Genomic DNA, 24,939 nt, shown 5'->3' with positions numbered 1-24,939 from the left:
CCTTCAGCTGCAGGGGGATTTCCTCCCCCTCCCTTTCCTCTTCACACAGACACTGCCTTTCGTCTGCTCTCTTCCTTTGCTCATTGGCCCTGGCCAGAGCCAATGAGAGGGAGGTGTCCAAGCAGGAGAGGATCATGGAATATGTAGTCCCAAGTACCAGTGGAAAAATGGTGCTTGCCTAAGAATTGATTGTAGCCCGCAGCATGCACAGGGGGAGGGGAGAGAACACCAGGAGGCTGCAAAGGACATTGAGGGAGATGAGAAGGGATCATGAGGCGGTGAGTACGAGTTGGAGGGAGCCTGAGAGGGAAGAATTATTTCCCCTTTCCCTGCTGGTAAGACACTGCAGCTGAGCAAGGTGATGACCCTTTTTCTGGAAGCAGCAACATGGTCAGCCACAGGTTACTAGTCACAGACCCCCTGATCTGCTGTGTGGGGCAACAATACAAATGTAGCAGCCCATGTATTGTGGGAACCGCCCCCCAAATCCCTGCTGCCGCCATCCATCCATGCACATTATGAATGTCATGTGACAAATCGCAAAATACATGTGTGCCATTATGTATGATTATTTCTTGTGATACTGCGCTGCGTTACTTTGACTGGCTGATAATTGCATGGTTGTGCAACGCTGTACCGAAAATAAAATTTATGTCCTTTTTTCCCCACAAATAGAGCTTTCTTTTGGTGGCATTTGATAATCTCTGCGTTTTTAATTTTTTGCAATATAAACAGAAAAAGAGCAAGGATTTTGGCAGTGCCCCTCCCGAGACTTGACTCTGGATCCGCCTTTGTTTCACACAGGGCTGTCCGTATTTAGCCATCCGCTTGCTCAGCGGGGATCGCTCAGTTGATCCCCGCTGAGCCAGCGGATGACAAGTCTGTCTCTGCACTCTGTGCAGAGACAGACCTGTCAGAGAGTCCGCTCTCCCCTATGGGGGGATGAGATGATTATGGACCGCCTGTCCATTTTCATCCAATCCAATCCGCCAGATGGATGGAAAATAGGGTTTCCATCCGTCTGGATTTTGCGGAGCAGATCGGGGCGGATCGAATGTCAGCGGACGTGTCACGGCTGACATCCGTCGCTCCATAGAGCTGTATGGGGCAACCATTACAAAAACTGACAGGCGGATCTGAATGTGAAAGGGCCTTATTCAGTGCAACCTCATCTCTTGTATTGCATCAACAAATTAGTAATGAATTGCATTTGTGTGCCCTAAAATGAATTAATTAATTTAGTGTATTGGCACTTGACAAACTGCTAACGTAGAACTATAGACAAAACTTTATTTTTTCATTTTGGATAGAGTAATGCCCTATACACGCGGTCAGAAATTCAGACGGAATAGTCCGATCTGATTATGTTGTCGGAAAATACGATCAGGTGTGGCTCTATCGGACTTTTTCTTCGGAATTTCCGACGGATCTAAAATTTTCCGACAACAAAATCAGATCGGACTTTTTCCGATCGTGTGTAGAGAATTTCCGACGCACAAAGTGCCACGCGTGCTGAAAACATTTTTGGAGACGAAAGCTATTGGCTACTGGCCTCTACGTAGTCCCGCCATACGTTTTGTATGTCACCGTGTTCTGAACGATCGGATTTTCCAACAACTTTGTGCGACCATGTGTATGCAAGACAAGTTTCAGGCCAAAGTCCGTCTGAAAAAATTTGACGGATTTTGAGGTCGGAATGTCCGACCGTGTGTATGGGGGCATAAGAGAGGGTTATAAGGTTATAACTCCTGTAAGTTTATTTTTTTCCCCTCTATGTTCCTTTTGGGGAGATTTACTTTCATTTCCTGTCCCATAGCCAAACAGGAAGTGAAAGGAAATCCCTGCAAATAAGAGAATCTCTTGGGGGACCACGGGAGTCACTATAACTAGTGTCCCCATTGGAAGATTTCCCCTCTATTTCTTTTCTGGGAAGAACCCAAAATTTGGGATTTTCTTTCTACTTTTCTATTTTATTTATATATTCACTTTCAATCATAACGGTAAACAGTACATATAAAGAAAATGAATCTCCATTCACACTTGTGCGACTTGCCATGCGATTTTGGACCCCAAAGTTGCATGACCACACCACACGTTTCCTATGATAACCGTTCATATCTGTGCGACTTCAAGTCACAGCAACTTCCTGCGCTATTTTGATCCGACTTTCATGCGATTTGAGGTCCTTGGAACCTCAATGTACTGTAAACCCTCAAGAGTCACATGAAAGTTGCACCTCCACGATAAAGATGCGATTTGGTGCAAGCTTGTGTGTCACTTGTGAAAATAAATCCCGTTAATGGAACAAAAAAAAGCGCGGCCCCCCTCCCCAATGCATACCAGGCCCTTCTGGTCTGGTATGGATTTTAAGGGGAACCCCATGCCAAAATTAAAAAAAAAAAAAAAAAAAAACGACAAAGGGCCCCCTCCAAAATTCATACCAGACCCTTATCCGAGCAAGCAGCCAGACAAGTCAGGAAAGGAGGGGGATGAGTAAACACCCCCCCCCCCCAAACCATGCCAGGCCACGTGCCCTCAACCTGGGGGCCTACTCATTCACTAAAAAGTGTAAAAAGTAAAAAAAAAACACAAACACCTGCCCCGCCGCCCCTGCCAGACCTGAACAAAGAAAAGAGAAAAGAGAAAAAAACTTTTGCGTAATCTCCAGGCTTAAAATGATTGGTTAAAAAAAGTAATAGTGTGCAAAAAAGAAAAGCACATAAAATGGCTCTAGCAGTGAGAGGGTTAATGGGTGGCGGTGTCTCTTTATTAAGCCGGTGTACAGAATGAGGCACACGGGGGCCGTGGCTGTTGTCATATCATGTCAGGCCCGGCATGATACGGCACGGCGGTGACCCAGATCTAATGGTCACATCTTCTCCGAGGAGCCCCTCTGTGTCTTCTTCGCGCTTTATCTGGGTCAATAGTGCATGCGGAGATCAGAGACGGCTCGGGGCGGAATCATCCCGGGAATTTCTTAAGATGCCTTCAAGGAGAAGACATGGGATCCTTCTCCTGGTTGTACAATTTTATTAGATCTGCACGCGCTTTGGATTTTTTGGTACTCGTTGATAAATGATGAACGGTGCGCACTTTACCACTGTTATTATTCTGTTTGTTCATAGTCATTATGTTATTGATACTATAAATGTACAACTGATAAATCCTGGGAAAAAATAAATATCAACTTCCAATCTGGGACGAATTGACAACTCATGGGGCCCCTGGGCAGAAGGAGATTATGGGGCCCCAGGCAATCAGAGATTATGGGGCCACACAGTATACACACACACACAGTATACAATCACACAGTATACACATACATGTACACACAGTATACACACACACAGTATACACATACATGTACACACAGTATACACAGACATGTTTCTATTGGCTGAGAAGGTACTGGAGAGGTGAGGCAGCTATAATCTCAGGGATTTTTAGACCAAAAGGATGTCGGTAAGGGACATTTCAGAGACAGATATAAAAAAAACACAGATTTTTACACACTGTCCCTGGTTTTAGTGAAGCTGGCAACTCTGATGGGGCCCCCTAGTGGCCCGGGGGACTCGGGCAGTGCCCGAGTGGCCAAATGGTCAGTCCGCCCCTGCTTACAATTTAAAATAATTTTTAACTGGTGACCAAAAATGTTGTGAAATCCTCCTTTTAAAGTCAGCCTGTCCACCTAGACTTAAAGGGTAAGTCCACCCAAAACTGCATTTTTTTATAGAGATCATGAAATACAGGCATACCCCACCTTTAGGTACACAATGGGACCAGAGCAATGTATGTAAAATGAAAATGTACTTAAAGTGAAGCAATACCTTTTTTAACTTCTCAATGCATGTACTGCATTGCAATAGTCATTTACAGGCATAACTAATTATGCAGGCAAGCTGGCCGACCCCAAAATCAGATATGTTGTAGTCATGGGTCCCCTCTTGGAGCACCCTATGTTTGATATCCCTATCACTTATGGTTTGAGAGCAGTGCCATGTCAAGCTGACCAAGATTTCCCATAGACGCCAATGTTAAATGTTAAAAACCGGGAGTAGTGCCATGTCAAGCTGACCAAGATTTCCCATAGACGCCAATGTTAAATTTTAAAAACCGGGTGTAGTGCCATGTCAAGCTGACCAAGATTTCCCATAGACGCCAATGTGTCGATACTCTCAAGTGTACATAAAGTGAGGGCACGTAAAGCGTGATTAGTCTGTTTTAAGAACTGCAGGCTTTTATTACTGTCAGTGTCCTCTTTGGGCAGATGTCCCCCCACAACCGGTGTGGTCACCTGCACGGGAAGTGATAGAAATCTCCCCAGCGAGGACACAGGCAACAATAACACTACAGAAGCTCTAACCCTTGCACATTCTAAAAATAAAAAAAGGAAAAATCCCCAAAATAAAAGGATTATTGGACTAAGGGCCCTTACAGACTTGCTGTGTCGTGCAGTGCCCTCTGAAGAGCTAACCGTGTTCGGATTGCTTTTCAGAGGGCATTTGACAGGTGATGAGGAGGTGTTATATCGCCTCCTCACTGCCTGGTTTAAAAGTGGATTCAAAAATGAGACATGAAATATGAACAAAGCATATCCCTCAATACCAGTGGTGCCCAACCTCACCAACTTGAGGGACTGGAGGGGTTGGGGGGTGGTTGTGCATCCTATGACCCCCAGGGGGGGCTGTTACTCAGCCTCTCACCTCTGGGGGGGAGGGGTTAACCTTACACGAGTATAATTGCATGTAAATTCACTGAAAGTCTCATGGTATGAGCAGGAGCAACTGCCCAGCTGTGGCGGACTAGGCGGGAACTGAGCGCTGTCAAGCACACTAGGTGGGGCAGTCAGGCGCCATTCGGCAGCTGCGGGCAGAAAGTGGCGCTGGCGTCAGTACAAGTTGTGCTAGCTCGCTCAACCGCCACCCACTCTCCCCTCTTTTCGGCCTGGGGGTTGGGGACCTCTGCTCTATAGTGTGTAATAATGGCATAGCTATTTGTCAAATGCATATCTTCAGGAAAAAAATAGGTTACATTTATTTTACTGCAAACACAATACCAGCTGATTGGAGAAAACCCAATGTGGTACCAATATGCTTGAAGACTACAGACCAGTCAGTCTAACATCTATAGTATGTAAACTATGGGAAGGGATGATAAGGGACCATATCCAAGATTTTTTGGATGAAAACAGTCTCATTAGTAGTAATCAGCATGGATTCATGAAGGCTCATTATTGCCAGACCAATCTGATAACATTCTATGAATGAATGAATGCATGAATGAATAACTTGTATAGCGCTACATATGCAAACTAAATCGCTTTTGCCACCAGTGTCCGCATGGGTTTTCAGAAGAGATGGGTCTACAAAGAAGTGAGTTGCCATCTAGATAAGGGAAGGCCTGTGGACGTGGTGTATCTGGATTTTGCAAAAGTATTCAATACAGTTCACCATAAACCAGTGGTGGCCCATCCATATGGGTGCCACCCCAACACCCCCCCCCCCCCCCCCCCAATCCATGCACCTGGCCCTTAATCTACATGTAGGGTGCCGGATGCATGGATTTCAATGAGTATTTTTTTTTTTTTTAGAAGCACATAATTAGAGCCTGAGCCCACCCAGTTGTGTGACAATAGCGGATTAATATTCGCTATTGTCTTACTCATTCTCCTCCCAGCCAAAAAGGAAGCGGGTCTTAAGACCCGATTGGCTGAGAGGAGAAGCGATCGTATTGGCTGCCGAGGGAAGGAGGAGGGAAGCCACTGAGGAGGAAGCCACCGTGAAGCCAGAGATGCAGGGTGAAGCTGCAGAGGAAGAAGAGATGCAGGAAGTACCTGAAGCTGCCTGCGACCTAAATGGGGTAAGTGTGAGGCTGATGGGGGGACGAGCTAGTGACAGCACCAGCCGCCACTGCCATAAACGTTCACTTTACAAATTGAGGTCCGTTGGCATTGTCCATAGGGTTTGTTCATTGATAGAAAACTGGTAACAGGGGCACAACCAAAGAGTGGTGATAAATAGTGAGTACCTAGAATGGTCTGGCGTGGTAAGTGGGGTGGGTATAAATAGTTTAATCTCAGTGTTTGCTGTCGATACAAAGCTGAGCAGGGCAATAACTTCACAATCAGATGTAGAAACCTTACAAGAAGACCTCAATAAAATAATGGGGTGGGCAACTACATGACAAATGACGTTTAATGGTGACAAATGTAAAGTAATGCATTTGGCGGCTAAAAATATGAACGCAACTTGCTAGGGGGAGAAGCACTGGGGCAATAGAGGATGGAATAAATCTGGGGGTCCTAATAGATCCAATGGCACGCAATGCCAAACTGATGCAAGCAAAGCAAGTAGAATATTAGCATGCATATAAAAGGGGATTTACTCCAGAGATAAAACTACAATTCTGCGACTTTATAAGACTCTTGTCCAGCCACATCTTGAGTATGCCATCAAGTTCTGGTCACTGCACTTGCCCTTGGCTTAGCGTTTGAATTGTGGTTTGTATGAGATTGACGGGCGCGCTTTAAAAAAAATATATAATTCTTTTTATTTATTTTATATCATATTTATTTTTTACATTACTTTTTGATATTGAACTTTATTGCTTTTACAAGGGAGACATTAGGGGTCTGTTAGACTCACAATGTCTCCTCTGCCCTCCACCGCAGCTTATCAAGCATAGGTCATCCTTGATTTGCTGCATCCCCGACTACAGTAGCCAAGGAATGACAGCTGTGAACACAGAAGTGACCTAACAAACACCACTTCCGGGTTCAGTAGCTGCAGGGGGGATCGGGGAATGGATTTTTCTGCGGTGGGAGCCGTTTCCTGCAGTCCTGGAGCTCTCAAGAGGAATGGGAGTATCTAGAGTATCTAGAACTACCACCGGTGCTACCAGCGGAGATGAGGGGGTTAAAAAAAGTGATCACTTTAGCTGAAAGTCCTTACAGGCTCTGAAAATTAATAGAATGCTTTTGATTTTTAATTTTGATTCTTACATTATAACATGGTACCATTAACATTGTTTCAATAAAAAAAAAAAAAAAAAAAAACAGTGATTGGCAAGCTCTCTGACCTTTCTGTTCTTGGCAGGAAGTGGGGCACGGTGTCCAATCACTATAAGGGGTAACAATGCAGTCTTTCCGGCACGGCAGTAAACATGGTCTCATGGTCTCTGGACGAAGGCTCTCAGGGCATCTAGGTAAGAAGGAAAAAGGAAACATTACATTTCTCAGCATTTTACTTATTTTATTGGACTGTCCTGATCCTCAGGGGCGGAGCTTGATGGAAATAAATTTAAAAAAATACTGTTGTTGGGTAGGATGTTGGTAGAGTTTTGTTATATCAGGGTGAAGCATAGAGTTTCAGATTGAGGGTTTACACTTCACAAAGCTGTTCATCTGAATGTTTCTGAGAAATGGTGGTGATGTGGTGAAATCAGATGACTTTAGGCTTTTGGTTATTTTCACATTACTGAAAGGAATTCAGAGCACCATTCTCCCCAGGATAGGCAAGTCTATTACTCTTTATTAACCAAGTGCTAACATTCCCACAGCCTACCAGCTATGGTTGTCAATGTTTCTGTAGAAATCCTCCTTACTTTTTTGGTCCAACTTGTCCAACGTTGACCCGAACACAAATGACTTTCCTTGTTTGCATTCCAACCGCGCAAGCTGCTTCTCCATTCCAACTGGAAGTGTTAAAAACCGAAACCGTAACATCCTCTGTACACTGTCCCCAGGGGCCTGTCTGCCAGTGATATACGGTACATGGGTGTTCATTACAGCTCCGGATCTCTTGCAATGCATTACTCTCGGGGCAGGGAGCTCCTCCTACAACAAGAAAAATCATTGTCAAGGAAAGAGCATTTTTTTTGTTTTCAGTCGCATGCAATTTATTTCTGGTTCACAACTATTGACATATAGGTACAGTTACTCCTCTCTTCCAAATCACCCCTTGCCTCCGCCCCCTACCCATCTCCAAGTTCTGTCATTTGGTTACTGCCCCTTTTAGAAAAAAACAGTATCAAGTATCATTTTGTGGTGTTTGGTAATTTGTATGGAATTTGTTAATGATACAAAGAAATGCAGTAAACAATAGATCCCCCAGCAACTACAGATCCCCTGAGCAACAATCAACCCCCTGCAACAAAATCCCCCCTAGCAACTACAGATCCACTCCAGGAACAATAGACCCCTACCAGCCAGCATTGGCTGCTGGGAGACCCATTGTTGGCCAACCTCTACCAGCCAGCCAACTGTAAATTTGCCAGCAATAATAGAGCCCCCAGCAGCTAGCAACCTTAGACCCCTCCCTCAACAGTATATCCCTCCCAGCAACAATTAACCCCCAGCAATATAAGTCAACCCCCAGCAACAATAGACCCCTCCTTCAACAATAGACTCCCCCCCAGCAACAATATATTACCCAGCATTAATGGACCCTCCAGCATACCACAGCACCCCTTGCCATTACATACCTTCAGTGCTGGAGGTACCAGAACTGCGTTCCTCCACCCAGATTAGCGGTCTCACTGAAAAAAAAGCCCTGACCATTGGTCACCAAGAGAGTCTGTACAACTAAAACCCATAATAAACCCATATTAGGAACCCAACTATGGGAAATCATTGTAAGAAAGTCTCATTCCCCCTGTTGGTTTCTCTATTTTTACCAGCAGAAGATGTTGAGACATCTATGCTTGGCTTCATAGTTGGCACATGTGGGGGAGAAGAGTCAGGAACTCTGCTATGGAGATCTCATAGATTTGGCCTACCATTGTTCATATATGAAATCTCTCTTTGGTCTCATCAAGCACACTGGGTGAGATACCGGTGGATGGCCCACCGTTGAGCATAAATATTGTCAGCCTGTAAAACTCTGAGGGGCAAAAAGCTGCTGCAGTTGGACAGTATGCAGCCAATGACGGTATGCAGCCAATGACGGTATGCAGCCAATGACGGTATGCAGCCAATGACGGTATGCAGCCAATGACGGTATGCAGCCAATGACGGTATGCAGCCAATGACGGTATGCAGCCAATGACGGTATGCAGCCAATGACGGTATGCACCCAGGGACAAAGAAGTCTGCATTTGTGCCTAAAGGTTAGTAACATTTGGAGCACAGTTCAGCCACAGCAGCTTTCACCCTCTCATAGAGTTTTATAGGTGACCAGGAGTTGGGTTAGATAGTAGACCTGTGCCTTCTGCCTACACAAAGGCATTGGTAATTCATACTCAGGGACTAAGCACCTAGTGTGGAAGAGGCCTGTGGCATGGATCGAAGCCATAAGGCCCAATACAACACTTGGGCAACTAATGAGAAATAATGAGAAAGGCAGAATGGTGGCCTGGTGGTTAGTAGTTTGGCCTCTGGTTTACCCTATTATTTCGCAATCAGGTCAGCCTTTTAACCGCTTCAATACCGGACACTTTTAACCCCTTCCTGCCAAGGCCAATTTTCATGCGGCATGCAACACTGTACCCTAATGACATTTTTAGCATTTATTTTTTATTTTTTTTGCACAAATAAAGCTTTCTTTTGGTGGTATTTAATCACCACTTTTTTTTTTTTTTTTTTTTGCTAAATAAATAAAAAAAAGGCAGAACATTTTGAAAAAAAACAAAAACACGTTTTTCTTCATTTCTGTTATAAAGCCGCGTACACACGGGCGGACTGTCTGGCCAACTTAGTCCGTCGAAACACATTTCAGCGGACAGTCCGCTCGTGTGTGGGCTTCAGCGGACTTTTTCAGCGTGCAGTCTGGCGTACTAAGTATTTCGGAATTTCCGTAATTCTGTCCGTCATACTTTGGTTTCAGCGGACAATCCGCTCGTGAGTAGGCTAGTTCGACGGACTAAGTATGGCGCATGCTCAGAAAGGATTTACAGGCGAAAGGTTGCATTGCTGTGTATTCGACGTCCTATTTCTAGTCCTGTCGTACGCGCTGTACACGTCATCGCGCAAGCTTTCGACGGACTGTTTGGCTATCCATGTGTGGTCAAGTCCGTTCATTCGAAAGTAGGACGGACTGTCCGTCGGATTGTCTGACGGACTAAGTTGGCCATACAGTCCGCCCGTGTGTACGCGGCTTAACAGTTTGCAAATAAATAATCTTTCTTCATAAATTTAGGACAACATGTATACTTCTACATTACCTTGGTGAAAATAACCCAAATCGGTGTATATTATTTAGTCTGGAGGAAAGTTATAGCAATCACAAACTAAGATACAGTATATATCTGAAAGTTGATCAGTCCTGAAAATGCCAGGACAGTACAAATATCCCCCAAATGACCCCCTTTTGAAAAGTAGACAGTCCACCGTATTTAGAAATAGGCATGGCGAGTTTTTTGAAGTTGTAATTTCTTGTCAAAATTTTTGGGAAAGTTACGAAATTTAAAAAAGAAAAAACATTTTTAAAATGTATTTTACTGTTTCCAGTGCAGTAGAGAGTCATAGTTACCTAGTTACATAGTAGGTGAGGTTGAAAAAAAGACATAAATCCATCAAGTCAAACCTATGTGTGTGATTATATGTCAGTGATACATTGTATATAAATGTTGTGGTCATTCAGGTGCCCCCCGCTGAAACCACCACCTGTGGAAGGGAATTCCACAACCTTGCTACTCTTACAGTAAAGAACCCTCTACATAGTTTAAGGTTAAGCCTTTTTTCTTATAATTTGAATGCCCATGAGTCTTACATAGTTAGTAAGGTTGAATAAAGACACCAGTCCATCCAGTTCAACCTTCGTGAGTGTCTATAATTGTCCCTATCCCTGTACATCGCACACTCACATCAGTCCCTACCCTCAAGGAGCCCACAATCCAAGGTCCCCATTCATATACTAGGGCCAATTTTGGACAGAAGCCAATTAACCTGCCTGCATGTCTTTGGAGTGTGGGAGGAAACCGGAATACCCGGAGGAAACCCACGCAGGCACAGGGAGAACATGCAAACTCCAGGCAGTTGGTGTTGTGGTTGGGATTTGAACCAGCGACCCTTTTTACTTTTTACACTGACAGAGTGTGAGGAGAGGAGAGCCGATCAGCGAAATCTCCTCACAGGGGACAGCAAGGTATGTAATCAGGGCAATGATTGCCCACCACTGCCAGAAATTGCCACCAATCTGTGCCCACAAGTGCCAGCAATCAGTGCCCACAAGTTCCAGCAATCTCTGGCCATTAGTGATGCCAGTCAGTGCTGGCTATCAGTGCTGCTCATAAATGTCCATCACTGCTGCCCATCAATGCCACCCATCAGTGCCGCCCATCAGTGTCGCCTATCCGTGCTGCCTAACTGTGCCCACAAGTGCTGCCTATCTGTGCCCAGTGCCCACCAGTGCCATCCATCAGTGCCACATATCAGTGCCCATAAGTGCAGAATATTTGTGCCTCCTCATCAGTGCCACCTAATCAGTGCCCATAAGTGCCGCCTCATCAGTGCCCATAAGTGCAACCTATCAGGGCCCATCAGTGAAGGAGAAAAAAGACTTCTTTACAAAATTTACTGACAGAAACTAAGAAAAACTTTTTGTTTTTCAAACTTTTTGGTCTTTTTTTTTTTTTACTTTTTTTTTTTTTGGGAAAAATAAAACCCATGAGTGATTAAATACCACCAAAAGAAATCTCTATTTATGTGAAGAAAATGATAACAATTTCACGTGGTTACAGTGTCGTATGACCGCGCAATTGTCCTTCAAAGTGTGACAGCGCTGAAATCTGAAAGATGGCCTGGGCAGGAAGGGGGGTAAGTGCCCCGGTATTGAGGTGGTTAATATTACAGAACAAGTCCAGATGAATGTGACTGACTACTACTAACTATACCACGACCTGGATAAATGAGAACCTTCACAGCTGACTTGACATCACTTTTCAGTTTCCTCTTGCGGGTTTGCACCTCCTTCACCTGACATTAGACTGATCATTAATCTTTCAGGGTGAAGAATGAAAAGGATTTTACAGAGGAATTCAGCTGTCAGCCGCTAGATTGTCCCCAGAGCCCCTACAACGCTCCGCACTACACACAGGCTGACATTGCTTAGGGCCATGTGACAATGGAGAATTACTGGAATGCAACTGTCACTTTTCTTAAAGTAAATGCAAACCCCAAATCTATATTTCAGTGTGTTTGGCTCACTGTATACAGTTATTTTAAAGCAGATCTATCCTCACCTTGGCTCCAGCGATGCCCCGTCCCCGAGCTCCCCGCCCGGCCGCTGACATCTTTGGGGCGGCCAGCTTCTGGGTCTCAATCTTTCATTGGCTGGGCGGGGATGACATCACTCTCACGCATGCGCGGGAGTTCAGTCAGATTTAGCATTGCCAAATTTGTACAGTGAGCTGCTCACTGCACGAGGGCGGACAGGCAGGTAAGTTACTTTAACGCAGAATAGACAACGCATGTCTCTTCTGCATTAAAACTGCTGCCTGCCCATTTTAAATTTTGCCCTAAAAATTCCACTTTAACCACTTCAGGATTTACCCCCTTTCCTGACCAAAGCCCTTTTTGCAATTTGGCACTGCAACGCTTTAACTGACAATTGCACGGTTGTGCAATGTGGCACCCAAACAAAATTGACGTCTTTCTTTTGGTGGTATTTGATCACCCCTGCGGTTTTTATTTTTTGCGCTATAAACAAAAAAATAGCGACAATTTTGAAAAAAAACACATTCTTTTTTACTTTTTGCTATAATAAATATCCCCCAAAAATATATTAAAATTTTTTTTTTTCCTCAGTTTAGGCCGATAAGTATTCTTCGTCATATTTTTGGTAAAAAAAAAAAAAAAAATCGCAATAAGCGTATATTACTATACTATACTATATTACTATAGCGTCTACAAAACAGGGCAAATTTTATAGTTTTATGGCATTTTTATTAATAATTTTTGTTTTACTAGTAATGGCGGCGATCAGCGATTTTTATGGTGACTGCGACATTATGGTGGACGCATCGGACAATTTTGGCACATATTTGGGACCATTGGCATTAATACGGCGATCGATGCTTTAAAATTGCATTGATTACTGTAAAAATGTCACTGGCAGTGAAGGGGTTAACGACTAGGGGGCGAGGGAGGGGTTAAGTGTGTCCCCGGGAGTGTTTCTAACTGTCTGGGGGATGGGCTAGCAGTGACACGACACCGATCGCTGCTCCCAATCACAGGGAGCAGATGATCAGTGTCCTGTCACTATGCAGTACGGGGAGATGCTGTGTTTACATCAGCATCTCCCCGATCTTCAGCTCCGTGACATGATCGCGGGTCCCGTGGGCATGGACATGGAGCTCACGGCAGGCGACGTTCTGGAATTAAAAAAAAAATTATTTTATACTAGTAATGGCAGCAATCAGCGACTTATAGCGGGACTGAGATATTGCGGCGGACATTCGCACACTAACTGACATTTTTCACACTTTGTGGGAACCACTGACACTAATACTGTGCTAAAAATTATAAAGAGATAAACATATGTACTGTCACTGTACTAATGACACTGGCTAGGAAGGGGTTACACATCTAGGGCGATCAAAGGGTTAAATGTGTGCTTAGGCCAGTGTTTGTGTAGTGTGTGCTGCTTTTACAAAGGGAAGTCATGGATTTTATTACCTGCTTCGCAGGGAAATAAAATCCGTCAGTTCCCCCCTGTCAGGATGGAGATCTGCCTCGTGTACATCCTGGGTCTCTGCTCGACAATCGGCAGGTGCCGGCGGACGTCCATTGGCTGGCAACCGCTGATCGGCTTCTTCTGTGACAAATCACAGTAGAGGTGGCAAGCCAGCAGCATGCTTACGCGACCCCTACCCAAGTTCACACATACATATATGATTCTGCACAGCGCTGCCACCCTGTAGCAGTATATCTTCTATAGGTCGGTTGGCAAGCGGTTAACCACTTTAAGACCGGGCCTCTTTTTTAGATGTGTTGTTTACAAGTTAAAAATGTATTTATTTTTCTCATATCGTCTTCCAGGACAGCCTTTGAGATATAGGGCTCCTCCCTCCGGGACAGGAAACACGTCAAGCCAATTAAATAAAAGGTGTGGTCCTCCAGGCCCTCCTCAGTTTTTGTGTTTCCTGCCGGACGGGAAGGAGCACGTCTTGGAACTGGTAAGGGGAGCTCCTTCTCAGGGGTTTTACCTGGGGAGAGCGCCTTGATGGACCTGGCCCTTAGCACCCCTCGGTCCGAACGAAGGGAGGAGAGGGTAGCTTTCAGTCCCCGCTGCCATTTAAACGTTCGGAGAGAACGGGACCCCGATACGTGGCAATCTCCCCCTCGGAGCGCTAACCGCTCGTACCTGTCGGTCGGAGGCGGCGGGAGACGTTCGCTCTACCGACCGGCGTTCGGGTACTGTGAGCGGTACGTTCGTAAGAACGCACGGCGTCAGGGCGGAGTTTTTGCGCTCTGGCGTACGGAAGTGGGAGAGACGCACTTCCGCCGGATTCGCGTCATCAGGGGGCGCCGCAGGACCCGTTCCAGTCCTTTGGGCGCGGCGGTGTGACTACAGGGTTGCCTGGAGCAGTGTGAAGGCTCAGAGAGACTGAGTGATACACAGGAACCATGGAGAGTGCGGTTGTGCAGGTGGACTCCGGTTCAACAGGCTCCAGTACCTCTCAGGTAAGCTTGGTGAGGGCAGACCAGGACTTACACTGGGGGGTGGGGGGTCACTCTGACCCGTAGCACCTTCCCGGGGTGGAGAACCTGCTGGTGAAGGGGGGCACTTCCTAAACAGACCCTAGAAGCACAGTGGTGTGGTCAGGGGTGGTATTTTAATGGGACCCTGTTTTTCTTTGTTTTTAGGTTAAACAGGACAGAGCCCAGATACCTTTACCCAGAAGGAAATGTGCCGTGTGTGGGGCTAAGTTAGGCACCGGTTGGGAGAAGCCGCTTTGCCCAGATTGTGTCAGTAGCCTGGTAAAAGAGGACTCGGTGGCAGCTTGTCACAATGTTTTAACATCCGTAAAGGATGAGATTGCATCCACCTTCCAATCTTTTAAAAACATGATGGATAGGATGCAGGGTCCTTCTGTCTCTTTACCCAGAGCCGTGAGTATGCCTTCCTTATCCGAACCAAGTCAGGAGGAGGAGGTGGATAGGGAGAGGTTATCCAGGTCATTAGCCTCCTCTAGGACAGAGTCTACTTCAGAATCTGAGGGGGAGGAAGAGGCCATTAGATCAGCCAGATACAAGCTGTCTTTGGATGATGTGGGTGACCTCCTCAAGGCTATATATGACACCTTAGAGATCAGAGAAGAACAGGTCCAGCTTTCAAAACACGACATGATGTATCAAGGGTCGAGTGTAATGAAAGACAGGGTATTCCCCGTCCATAAGTCGCTAGTGGAGGCGATTCTGCTGGAGTGGGAACAACCGGAAAAAAGGCCATTTTTTTCAGGTAGCCTTAGAAGGAGGTTCCCTTTTGAATCGGATGCGGTGCATCCCTGGAACAAGGTTCCCAAATTAGACGCTCCCTTGGCTAAGGTCTCTAAGAAGACAGATTTGGCCTTTGATGATATGGGTTCACTCAGGGACCCTATGGATAAGAGGGGAGATCTGCTGCTCAAGAGAGCCTGGGATGCCTCTTCCATTGGGCTTAAACCGGCCCTAGCAGCTACCTGTGTGGCCAGAAACTTGGAGTGTTGGCTTACACAGTTACAATCACATATTTCTGCAGGTACTTCTAGGCAACAGCTGTTGAAGTCCTTTCCGCTACTGTTTAAAGCGGTGGGCTTTTTAGCGGATGCCTCTGCAGAATCAGTCAAACTGGCTGCTAGATCAGCAGCACTAGTGAACGCTGCCAGAAGGGCCGTTTGGCTTAAGACCTGGTCAGGAGACACAGCTTCAAAACTAAAGTTGTGTGGATTACCCTTTTCAGGGGACCATTTGTTTGGGCCCGGCCTGCAAGAGGCGTTAGAGCGCACGCAGGATAGGAAGAAAGCTTTCCCAGAAAGGAAAAAGAGACCTGAAGGGAAACGCCTTTTTCGAAGCCCCAGGCAGCAAAACCTGCAGGAAAGGGAGGTTCGCCCCAAAAAGCATTGGACGGGTCACAAGGGAAGAGGCAGAGGAGGTATCTTATTCAATCCTCCTCAACCCTCCCCTAAAACCCAGTGACTCCTGCGTCCCGGTGGGAGAAAGACTGGGGAAGTTCCTCCCACAGTGGGAAGCTTCAACCGAAAGTCCGTTCATTCGAGATCTTGTAAGGAACGGCTACAGGTTGGAGTTTGGTTCAGTTCCCCTCCCGAACTTTCAAGTAACAAGGTTACCAAGGGACCAAGAGAAAGCAGAGGCTTTGGCTCTTCTTCTGGGGGATCTGGTGGACCAAGAAGTAATGGTGCAGGTACCTCAGGAGGAGCGAGGCTTGGGGGTTTACTCCCACGTATTTGTGGTAAAGAAAACTTCGGGGAAGTTCAGGTTAATACTGAATCTCCGTCCCCTGAACAGATTTATAAAATACAAGCGGTTCCGGATGGAGTCAATCTTCTCGGTAACCAAATTCCTGTTTCAGGGCTGTCACATGGCCACAGTGGATCTCAGGGATGCATATTTGCATATCCCGATTCATCCGGAATCTCAGAGATTTCTCAGGTTGGCGGTGAGGTTGAACACGGGGGTGTTACACCTCCAGTTTCGAGCTCTCCCCTTCGGGCTTTCAGCCTCACCAAGAGTCTTTACAAAAGTTCTGGCAGAGGCACTGGCCCCATTAAGGCTCAAGGCTATAACAGTGATCCCATATCTGGACGATCTACTGTTCATAGCCCAGTCGGCCCAACAGCTGCAGAGGGACATACAGGAGGCCTTGGTTTTCCTGCGCTCACTGGGGTGGCTGATAAACCAGGAAAAATCCCAGCTGACCCCCTCACAGGAGGTCCTGTATTTAGGATACAGGATTTCTTCAGTGGAAATGAGAGTATTTCTTCCGGAGGAGAAGATCGGCAAGCTAGAGCAGGCGGTAGCCCAGCTTCAATCTGGTCGGGAAGCCCAGATCAGGGAGGTGATGAGAGTCCTAGGGTTGATGACATCATGCTTTCCAGCGGTGGCCTGGGCAAGACATCATCAGCGTCCTTTACAAAGTCTCATGCTCCGTTATTGGGATGGCAGGCAGGAGAGCCTGGATCAGGTTATGCCCCTATCCTCGGCAGTCAGGAGGTCTCTTTGGTGGTGGCGGGCCCAGGTCAACCTAGACAGGGGTCTTCCCTGGTCCCCACAAGCTACGGTGGTGGTCACGACCGATGCCAGTGCGCTGGGTTGGGGTGCCCACCTAGAGGGAACCTTAGCCCAGGGTTCCTGGTCGAACCTAGAGACAGGTCGTTCCTCAAACCAGAAGGAACTTCTGGCAGTCTGGAAAGCTATAGAAACATTCCAGTCCCGGTTACATGGCAGGGATCTGCAAGTTCGCTCAGACAATGTGACAGCAGTAGCCTACCTGAACAAGCAAGGGGGAACCAGAAGCCCTGCACTGCAGGTAATTGCGGACAAGATCTTCTGCTGGGCAGAGAAGAATTTGTCCTCAATATCAGCCATTCACCTAAAGGGAACCCAGAATTTCCTGGCCGACTTTCTCAGTCGCCAGAAGATAGGTCAGGACGAGTGGGCCCTCAACAAGGAAGTGTTCGAGGAGATCGTGTCATGCTGGGGAAGGCCAGAAATAGACCTATTTGCAACAGAAGGCAACAGGAAGGTGACACAATTTTTTTCGGTTCACCCACAGGATCGGGCCAGGGGGATAGACGCCCTTGCCAATCCATGGATGTTTGGCCTGTGTTACGCCTTTCCTCCCGTAAGGATGGTGGCGGAGGTTCTGCAGAAGTTCCGTTCGGAAACTACGGACCTCATTTTAGTAGCTCCTTTTTGGCCAAGGAGACCCTGGTTTGCCAGCATAAAGAGATTGGCCGTACATCCTCCGCTGTTTCTACCAGTCAGGGAGGACTTACTTTCCCAGGGGCCGATCCTGTGCCCTCAGATAGAGAGGCTCAAGCTTGCGGCCTGGTATCTGAGGAACAAATCTTAAGGTCACAGGGTTTCTCAGAGAGAGTGATTAAGACCTTGTTAGAATGCCGTAAACCTGTTACTAGGGCAATTTACGCCAAGGTAGGAAAGAGGTTTAATTCCTGGTTGCGAGAACAGGGGATTGCAAGTCCCGGGGTCCCGGCAGTCCTAGATTTTCTACAGGCAGGGGTAGAACTGGGCCTATCTATCAGCACTCTAAAGGTACAGGTGGCGGCCTTAAGTGTTTTCCTTCAGTCCTCCCTTCAGCAGAATCCATTTGTCAGGAACTTCTTCAAGGCTCTATCTAGATCCAGGCCTGTGAGAATGAAGTCCTGTCCTACTTGGGATTTGGCCTTGGTTCTTAGAGCTCTGACCCAAGATCCATTTGAACCATTAGAGGGGGCTTCACTTAAGTGGATTGTACTAAAGACTGTATTTTTGATAGCGATCACGTCAGCTAGAAGGGTCAGTGATCTACAAGCGCTCTCGGTCAGAGAGCCATTTCTGTTAATCTTAGAGGACAGGGTAGTACTTAAGACTGATCCTAGTTTTCTTCCTAAAGTGGTGTCCACTTTTCATAGGACACAGGATATTATTTTGCCAACTTTTTTCTCAACCTCAGACAAGGATGAGGCGAGATCTTTAAGTTTGTTAGACGTCAGGAGAAGTCTATTGTTTTTTTTTTTTAGAAGCCACTAAGGTCTTCAGGAAGTCAGACTCACTTTTTGTTAATTTTTCGGGCGCCCGCAAGGGCTGCAAGGCGTCCAAAGCGTCTATCGCCAGGTGGATACGAATGGCGATAGTTAAAGCCTATGAGTTAGAGGGGAAGCAGGCACCCTTAGTTAAGGCACACTCTACAAGGGCGGTTTCCGCATCATGGGCAGAGAGGGCTGGAGCCTCTCCGGAGGAGATCTGCAAAGCAGCAACGTGGTCCAGCTACTCAACGTTCGCAAGACATTACCGTCTGGATTTATGGTCTGATAAAGAGCAGACTTTTGGACGTAAGGTCCTCCAGGCAGTGGTCCCGCCCTGACAAGGTGAGCTCCTTGCTTATCATCTCAAAGGCTGTCCTGGAAGACGATATGAGAAAACCGGAGTTAGACTTACCGGTAACTCTTTTTCTAGGAGTCTTCCAGGACAGCCTGGCTTCCCACCCAAAGTTGTTTAAATTGGACTAAGTGGTGAGGATGTGTATTAACATGATTGTTAGTGTGTTATGTCTTTCAGAGCCTCCCGGCGGTTCTTGGAGTAAAACTGAGGAGGGCCTGGAGGACCACACCTTTTATTTAATTGGCTTGACGTGTTTCCTGTCCCGGAGGGAGGAGCCCTATATCTCAAAGGCTGTCCTGGAAGACTCCTAGAAAAAGAGTTACCGGTAAGTCTAACTCCGGTTTTTTACTAGAAAATTACTTAAAAGCCCCAAACATTATACATTTTTTTTTTCTAACACCTAGGGCAGGGATATGCAATTAGCGGACCTCCAGCTGTTGCAGAACTACAAGTCCCATGAGGCATAGCAAGACTGACAGCCACAAGAATGACACCACGAGGCAGAGGTATGATGGGACTTGTAGTTTTGCAACAGCTGGAGGTCTGCTAATTGCATATCCCTGCCCTAGAGAATAAAATGGTGGCCGTTGCAATACTTTCTGTCACACCATATTTGCGCAGCGGTCTAACAAATGCAATTTTTTTGAAAAAATATGCTTTTTTGAATTAAAAAATAAGACAACAGTAAAGTTAGCCCAATTTTTTTTTTTTTTTATATTGTGAAAGATAATGTTACGCCGAGTAAATTAATACCCAACACATCACGCTTCAAAATTGCGCCGGCTTGTGGAATAGCGATAAACTTTTACCCTTAAAAATCTCCATAGGCGACATTAAAAAAATTCTACAGGTTTCATGTTTTGAGTTACAGAGGAGGTCTAGGGCTAGAATTATTGCTCTCACTCTACCGATTGCGGCGATACCTCACTTGTGTGGTTTGAACATTGTTTTCATATGCGGGCGCTACTCACATATGCGTTCACTTCTGTACGCAAGATCGGCGGGATGGAGACGCATTTACGTTTGTTTTTTCTTATTTATTTTACCTTTTATTTTTTATGATGTCACTTTTATTCCTATTAGCCCTTGTACACACGGTCAGACATTCCGAAGGAAAATGTCCGATTGGATCGTGTTGTCGGATAATCCGACTGTGTGTGTGCTCCATCAGACTGTTTCCGTCAGAATATCTGACTGACACAGTTTTAGAGCTGGGCTATAAAATTTTCCAACAACATGATCCGATCGGACTTTGTCCGATCGTTTGTAGAGAATTTCGATCGGACAAAGTGCCACGCATGCTCAGATCAAATTACGAGACCAAAGCTATTGGCTAGTAGCCTGAATGTAGTCCCGTCGTAATGAACAAACGTCATCACGTTCCGAACGATCGGATTTTCCGACAACTTTGTCTGACCGTGTGTATGCAACACCAGTTTCGGACAAAATCCGTCAGACAAAATCCGACGGACTTTGTTGTCGAAATGTCCGACCGTGTGTACAAGGGCTTACAAGGAATGTGAACATCTCTTGTAATAGAAAAAAAGCATGACAGGTCCTCTTAAATATGAGATCTGGGGGTCAAAAAGAATTCAGATCTCATATTTACACTAAAATGCAATAAAAAAAAAGTGTAATTTAAAAAAAGGAAAAAAATAAAATGGCCTTTAAGAGCTATGGGCAGAAGTGACGTTTTGACGTCGCTTCCGCCATGCAGTGTCATGGAGATGGGTGGGGGCCATCTTCTCCTCACTCATCTCCATGTACATCCATAGGAAGGATCCGATCACCTCCGCCGCTGCCGACGGCTCCGGTAAGCGGCGGAGGGCACCAGATGGCGGCCGGAGGGAGGAGCCCTCTCCTGCCGCCGATAAAAGTGATCTTGTGGGGCAAATCCGCCGCAGAGACCACTTTTATCATTTTTTCATCTTGTACTGGACCGCAGGCCGAACATGGAGATACTGGGGTTATGGCAGCTAGATGCTGCCATAACAACAATATCTGTCCTCAAAGTAGGGACGTACATCGGCGAGCCGCGGTCCGGAAGTGGTTAAAGTGGTTGTAAACCTCAGATATGAAAAATAAAAACATATCCCTATAGTATGTATTGTGTGTCTCAATCCAGAGCACTAAGTGTCGTTTCTGTCTGCTGCTTCCTTCTTCTGCTATCAGCGTGAATCACTTCTGATATGTTTTCCTGACACCAAGAGAAAAATGGTGACGGGGGGAGAGAGTTCCAGCTGATTGACAGTCTCAGCTCTGTCCCTTTGTGCTGTGTGGAAGAGGGTGTGTCCTTTCCCTCCAATCAGCTCTCAGATCTCTCCTCACTGATGTCATTTCAGCTCTCCGCCCCCTGCTTTTCAGAGCTGAGAGATCCTGTGTAAGTTCAGCACTTTGAATAGATGTAGGGGAAAGATGACGGCAGATAAACAGTCACAACTTATGTAGGAGGATTTGTTTCATCTCTGCATATCACTTGGGGCCAGTCACTTCACTGGGTATACCTGAGGTGCTGCGTTTTTATCCCCACCCTCAAGTGCCACCCCTTATAACAGTACTAAACCCATCAATTTAAAATTTAAAAAAATAATTAAAGTGGATGTAAACCCAATATCATCCTTTCTAAACTACTGCCATAGGGGTTATCTATAAGGATATACATGCCTCCTGCATGTATCTTTACCTGTCAAATGTCTTCCCTCTGTCTGCTATGAGACCCGAAAAACTGCATATTCTGTGGGTGGGTCTGTTGTCTGGAGCTCGGTGGGTGGAGTAGTGATGTCAGAAGACTCCCCGCCCACCTCTACACTCCCCTTGTCAATATGCATTTTCTCCTTTGTATTTCTTACACTGAACTTCTGCTATGATCTCTAACATCCAGTGAAAAGACAGGAAAGTAACCACATGACTTCAGCATGCCCAATCATGCTGAGGTGTGGAACAGCCAATCCTTGCAGAGCAGCAGAAGAAAGGAGTTGGAGGGAATTAAAAAAATAATGCATGTCTCTTAGGCTAGTGCATGAGATATGTAAATCACCCGTCACTCACAGCAAGGGGGAGGATTTGACAAAGTTTTTCTCTGTTTGTCAAGATTTATCTGACTGAACAATAAGGCTGGGTTCACACTGCTGCGGGGGGAGATCCGGATGTGATTCGCACCGCAAATCACATCCGATCTCCGTAGCGATGCGAGTTCAGCCATACAGATAGTATGGCTGAATTCGCATCGCTCCCGCAGCAAACTCGCACGGGACCCTTTTTTTGGTCCGCAACAGAATCGGATCGCATTGGGGTTCACACCATGCGATCCGATTGCTGTGCGAGTCGGCAGATCGCACTGCGATATGCGGACGGATCTGGGGGTGTCATTAACATATCATTGACACTCCCAGCCGTCCGCATAGGGCAGTGTGAACTGCCGGCGGGAGTCATGCGATGCGGGAAAACGCTGCGGATTCGCGGCGTTCCCGCATCGCAGCGGTGTGAACCCGGCCTAAAAGAGGATTGCTCAGAGCTGGATTAACTCTTTGTGGCAAGACTGGGCTCAAATGATAGGAAATCTTATACTCTACATTATGACATCCACTTTAAATTCCCAGCATGACAAGAGAATGCTAACTGTCAGGCCGCGTACACACGCGGGGACTGTTCGCTCAACTTTGTCCGCTGAACAGTGTTTGGGCGGACAGTCCGCTCGTGTGTGGGCTTTCAGCGGACAGTTTCAGCGAACAGTCTGCTGAACAAAGTTTTTCGGAAATTCCTAAAAACTGTCCGCTGAAACTTTGTTTCAGCGAACAGTCCCCTCGTGTGTAGGCTTGTTCGTCAAACTAAGTTCCGCGCATGCTCAGAAAGGATTTACACGCCGAAGTTTGCATTGCAGTGTATAGGACGTCGTTTTCTAGTCCCGTCGTACGTGCCGTTCACGTCATCGTGCACGGTTTCAGCGGACTGTTCGTTCGTCGTGTGTGGGCAAGTCCGTCCATGCTAATTTTGAGCGGACTGTCCGCTGAAACTGTTTGACGGACAAAGTTGAGCGAACAGTCCCCGCGTGTGTACGCGGCCTCACATTGGTTGTGCTCTCAACCAAACTATCAAACCATCAAATAGCTTATGTATTAACTGATCACATGTGAAGCTCCATGCCAGTTGCAGATTAAACATAGGCCAAGAAAGAAAGAAAAACCAAGAGATTAACAGAGCAAGGAACACCCCCTAGGGATTATTCAAGAATGCATGGGCCTCTTCAATGTCCACAGGGTCCTCCTCTGGCTGTCCAGGACATTTTTTTTAGAATTTAAAAAAGCTCAAACAACACCTTGCCACGTTGCCCCGACGGTTGTAATAACGTCATATGTCACTAGCCCTACCCTACGCATTTCGTCTATGCAAGGGACATCTTCGGGGGGCAAAGAAAACGTTATTGTCTAACTTTATTAGTATTTTAGTTTTTATATTTTGTGGTTTTGCACACTCTCTATGTGGACTACAGAGCACCTTCCTATGAATACAGTACAGCAAGTGAGTCTCCAAACTGCAGCCTGGGGGCCAGATGTGCCCCTTGGCTTGCTCTTATCTGACCCTTGTTAAACTATTTTTCCACTGATTTGAGGCACTGCTCTGCCAATTGACATCAACAATGAGGCACCATTTCTACCACCGACACCAACAATGATGGGGCACTATTCTCCCAATGATACCAAAGATGGGGCACTATTCATCCCAATGATACCAATGATGGGCACTATTCCTCCCACTGATACCAATGATGGGGCACTATTGCTCTCAATGATACCAATGATGGGCACTATTCCTCCCAATGATACCAATGATGAGCACTATTCATCACAATGATACCAATGATGAGGGACTATTCCTCCCAATGATACCAATGATGGGCACTATTCCTCCCAATGATACCAATGATGGGCACTATTCATCCCAATGATACCAATGATGGGCACTATTCCTCCCATGATACCAATGATGGGGCACTATTGCTCCCAATGATACCAATGGTGGGCACTATTCCTCCCAAAGATACCAATGATGGGCACTATTCCTCCCAAAGATACCAATGATGGCCACTATTCATCCCAATGATGGGCACTATTCCCCCCAATGATACCAATGATGGGCACTATCCCCCCCAATGATGGACACTATTCCCCCCAATGATACCAATGATGGGCACTATTCCCCCCAATGATACCAATGATGGGCACTATTCCTCCCAAAGATACCAATGATGGGCACTATTCCTCCCAAAGATACCAATGATGGCCACTATTCATCCCAATGATACCAATGATGGGCAATGTTCCTCCCAATGATACCAATGATGGGCACTATTCCTCCCAATGATACCAATGATGGGCACTATCCCCCCCAATGATACCAATGATGGGCACTATTCATCACAATGATACCAATGATGGGGGACTATTCCTCCCAATGATGGGCACTATTCCTCCCAATGATACCAATGATGGGCACTATTCATCCCAATGATACCAATGATGGGCACTATTCCTCCCATGATACCAATGATGGGGCACTATTCCTCCCATGATACCAATGATGGGGCACTATTGCTCCCAATGATACCAATGATGGGCACTATACCTCCCAAAGATACCAATGATGGGCACTATTCCTCCCAAAGTTACCAATGATGGCCACTATTCATCCCAATGATGGGCACTATTCCCCCCAATGATACCAATGATGGGCACTACCCCCCCCAATGATGGGCACTATTCCCCCCAATGATACCAATGATGGGCACTATTCCCCCCAATGATACCAATGATGGGCACTATTCCTCCCAAAGATACCAATGATGGGCACTATTCCTCCCAAAGATACCAATGATGGGCACTATTCATCCCAATTATACCAAT

The 24,939-nt window shown here is 46.3% G+C and overlaps 1 protein-coding gene across 1 annotated transcript in view; it reads right to left on the bottom strand.

The window, feature by feature from the left end:
• The window catches only part of THSD7A (thrombospondin type 1 domain containing 7A), a 443,828-nt gene that overhangs the window by 127,491 nt on the left and 291,398 nt on the right, over positions 1-24,939 (bottom strand). Inside the window, exons 9-10 of the mRNA XM_077490719.1 lie at positions 7,603-7,834; positions 7,078-7,199 (exon numbers count right to left, since the gene is read on the bottom strand). Of these exons, the coding sequence (XP_077346845.1) occupies positions 7,078-7,199; positions 7,603-7,834 (354 nt within the window). The remainder of the gene's footprint in view (positions 1-7,077; positions 7,200-7,602; positions 7,835-24,939) is intronic.

Source organism: Lithobates pipiens, unplaced genomic scaffold (genome assembly GCF_037356315.1).
Source record: "Lithobates pipiens isolate NorthernLeopardFrog02 unplaced genomic scaffold, aLitPip1_a1.2 Scaffold_19, whole genome shotgun sequence".
NCBI classification, from domain to species: Eukaryota; Metazoa; Chordata; class Amphibia; order Anura; family Ranidae; genus Lithobates; species Lithobates pipiens.
The sequence above is the reverse complement of the archived record's forward strand: the minus strand, read 5'-3'. Positions and strand labels throughout refer to the sequence as shown.